The sequence below is a fragment of the Gossypium hirsutum genome, chromosome D11 (assembly GCF_007990345.1).
Source record: "Gossypium hirsutum isolate 1008001.06 chromosome D11, Gossypium_hirsutum_v2.1, whole genome shotgun sequence".
NCBI lineage: Eukaryota > Viridiplantae > Streptophyta > Magnoliopsida > Malvales > Malvaceae > Gossypium > Gossypium hirsutum.
In genome coordinates this window covers 7,238,067-7,241,391 of record NC_053447.1, presented here as the reverse complement: position 1 = coordinate 7,241,391, position 3,325 = coordinate 7,238,067, and the positions used below count along the sequence as shown (strand labels likewise).

The 3,325-nt window shown below is 35.9% G+C and overlaps 1 protein-coding gene across 1 annotated transcript; it reads left to right on the top strand.

The window, feature by feature from the left end:
- Positions 1-323: 323 nt before the first annotated feature.
- LOC107911592 (axial regulator YABBY 1) lies at positions 324-2,852 on the top strand. The gene is made up of 7 exons (XM_016839444.2): positions 324-1,024; positions 1,153-1,308; positions 1,416-1,539; positions 1,972-2,020; positions 2,155-2,230; positions 2,348-2,428; positions 2,512-2,852. Exons 1-7 carry the CDS (start codon positions 929-931, stop codon positions 2,578-2,580), a joined length of 651 nt encoding a protein of 216 aa, XP_016694933.2. The 5' UTR covers positions 324-928; the 3' UTR covers positions 2,581-2,852.
- Positions 2,853-3,325: the final 473 nt, after the last annotated feature.

Here is a 3,325-nt window from a genome sequence, read left to right as displayed (position 1 = left end):
CACCTTTCTCAAATTTGACATAACAAACAGAAAGAAAGAAACCAAGATTATGGAGGAGGACAGCGAATTCCACAGTAGAGTGAGGTGGGTAGGTTGGATTAAGGTTAAACAAATTAGAGATAAAGATGAAATTAAAATCTATAAAGGATACATAGTTACATGGCAATAGGGTTTTAATTGATATATGTAACTAAAGATGGAGTTAGAAAGACGTGAGATATAGTATGGTGGGCAGAATTGATTGGTATGTAAGTAATATGCATAGTTGAAAATCCTATCATGTAATCATAAATAAATTATATGCATAAAATGGCAGGGTTGGGAATTTGAGAGAACCGAGAAAAGCTTCAGCTTTGGCACCCACCTCTGAAGTATGAAAAGAACAGGTGATGAGCCAAATTAAGTTAATCAGCCCCCATGCAAACGTCCCTTTCTTACTTTGCTCTCCCCCACTTCTGCCGCCTCTGTTCTCTCTCTCTCATTCATCGTAAAAGCCAACCATTAATTTTTCTTTTTGCCCTTTATCCTATGCCCTTCATTAAATTTCTTTCGCTTATTTTTCTTTTCTATCTATCTGGTCCCGTTTGCAATGCCTCCACTCCACAAGCTGTACAAAACTATTCAAACTACAACCCTTGAAGCAAATTACCTACACTTACATTTACAATACAGCAAGTGCACAGAGAGAGAGAGAGAGAGAGAGAGAGAGAGAGAGAGAGAGGGAGAGAAGCAAGACACATTGAGTCTGAGTTCCATTACTTAGCAGTATCTCTAAACTCTCTCATCTTCTTATCTTTTAGCACAACTCAACAATCAAGAAGATCAGAGATCAAGGAGTTAGAAACCTATCAAAATCCACCCATCAGTCATTCTATCAATCAATCAATCAATTCAAAAGCTCATAAAAAATTCCCCCAAAAAAGAAAGGATGTCGTCCTCATCAGTCTCATTTTCATCGGACCACCTCTCTCCCCCGGACCAGCTCTGTTACGTCCATTGCAACTTTTGCGACACTGTTCTAGCTGTAAACCTTTTCTTTTGTCCCTATTGTGTTTCATCTTCTTCTTTTTCCTCCAAAACCCTTTTTGGGCTTTTTATTTATTGTGTTATAGTATTTAAGAATGCATTCTCTTTGCTTTTGTATCATCTCAGGTGAGTGTTCCTTGCAGTAGCTTGTTCAACAACACAGTTATGGTTCGATGCGGCCACTGCACAAATCTTTTGTCAGTCGACATGCGTGGCTTGCTTCTTCCCACAGCTAATCAGCTTCACCTTGCCCATTCTTTCTTTACCCCACAGAATCTCCTGGTATATACATATTAAGTAGTTTCGTTTCTGATATGAAATTAGGGTATTATGTCAACAAACAAACACTGTAACTATGTTTTCCTCTTTCACTACAAAATTCTTCACAGGAAGAGATCCGAAGTTGTGGACCACCAAATATGGTGATGATCAATCACCCAAACCCAAATGACACTGTTATTCGTGGAGCAGCTGAGCTTGAGGAGATAGCCAAACCTCCTGTGGTTAACAGACGTGAGATTCTTCACATTTTATTATTTATTTATTAGTAGCAAGAAAATTATTAGACAAAGTTTCACAATATACCTTATATAGTTGAAGTAGCATTTTCTTGAAAAAATGAGTTTGTTTTCCAGCTAAAATGAAGGCTAAGGCAAGAAGTGAAGGTTCAAGGCCCTATGCTTTACATGCCTACTTAAATTAGTGCTTTCATTTCCTCTATGTCCCCCCAAACCCTAGGTTTCATGTTGTCAATGTACATTAAATTAGTTAAGAAAGAAATTGTCCGAAATTTCTATTTTCCCCTACCCAGATATAGATCTAAATAAGAATCCATGCAAAGCAAGATAGATAGATGTGTATGAGAAAAGTGAGGGAGGTGATTTTTTTTAAATGTTTAATGCATTTGTCTCTTTGTTTGTCTGAGATGGATGTGTGTATGTGCAGCTCCGGAGAAGAGACAGAGAGTGCCGTCTGCCTACAATCGCTTCATCAAGTAAGCTAATTAACTTATAATTAATTTGCCCTCTTTTAACTTAATTATGGCTCATCTTATCGTCCAACTTACAAGTCTTATTTGAATGGCAAACACACAATGAAACAAATGCTTCTAATCTATCAACTCTACAGGGAAGAAATCCAACGTATCAAAGCCGGGAATCCTGATATAAGTCACAGAGACGCCTTCAGTGCTGCTGCCAAGAATGTAACCCCTTTTTTTCTTAAACTTTAAAAATCACTCAAGTACTGCACAATCTAATTTGCTCAGCAACAATAAAATAAAAGATAGGGTACTAATTTTCATTTTTTCCCCGTATTCTAGTGGGCCCACTTCCCGCGCATACATTTCGGACAAATGCCTGATCAAGCTGTTATGAAAATGAAAAATAACGTACGCCAGCAGGTATTTCAATTCAGACCCTAAAGGTGCACTGTTTAGTCCTTGTGTTTCTTTATATTCGTTTTGATTCGGGATAATGTGTGTAGGAAGGAGAGGAGGCGGTGGTGAAAGATGGGTTCTTTGTGCCTACCAACGTCGGCGTCTCTCCCTACTAATATAATAAACCAAAGTCAAACTTTTAGGGTTTACTTGTTTCCTCTCCCTCTAGTTTTGTTTGTAGCTGCAGTTATTAGGGTTCGTATTAATCTTACAATATGTTTTCTTAGAAGACAGGTCCAAACTTTGGGTTTCTAATATTATGTTGTTAGTAACTATGGGAATTGATCAGTGAAATTTAAACCTAGTTTAACATTTGTACATTTATGCTGATGAACAGCCTTACCTCATAACTCTTCTTCAAATGCATGGCTAATCCTAATTAATCTTACCTTTACTTTTAGTTTCTATGTTCAATTTGTTCTTTAAACTTAACTAATATACACACATAAAAACTCCCTAAGAATGAAGATATATACCATGGGCGGAGGTAGAATTTTTTGGATCAAACCAAAAATATATCTAAATTTAATTATTTTAATGAAGGGCCGAAGGCTATTGATTAGATATACGTATGTGTGTATCAAAATCTTCTACATGTGTGCATACTTTTATTTTTTTATTTTTTAATATTCTTTCAGTCAGATCGATGTTGTATAATCCTTTGAAGTTATAATCTTTTATATGTAAAAAAAAAAAAAACCTTAGAAAAGCCATTACAAATACTTATAATATATGGTGAACTTTTGTTACTAGTATTTGTAGTATACATAAATTGTGGATTTAGTCATTATACTTTTTAAATTATGCAGTTTTAGTTCTGACTCGAACGATAACAATTAAACTCGCTAAATCAAGTTTTGC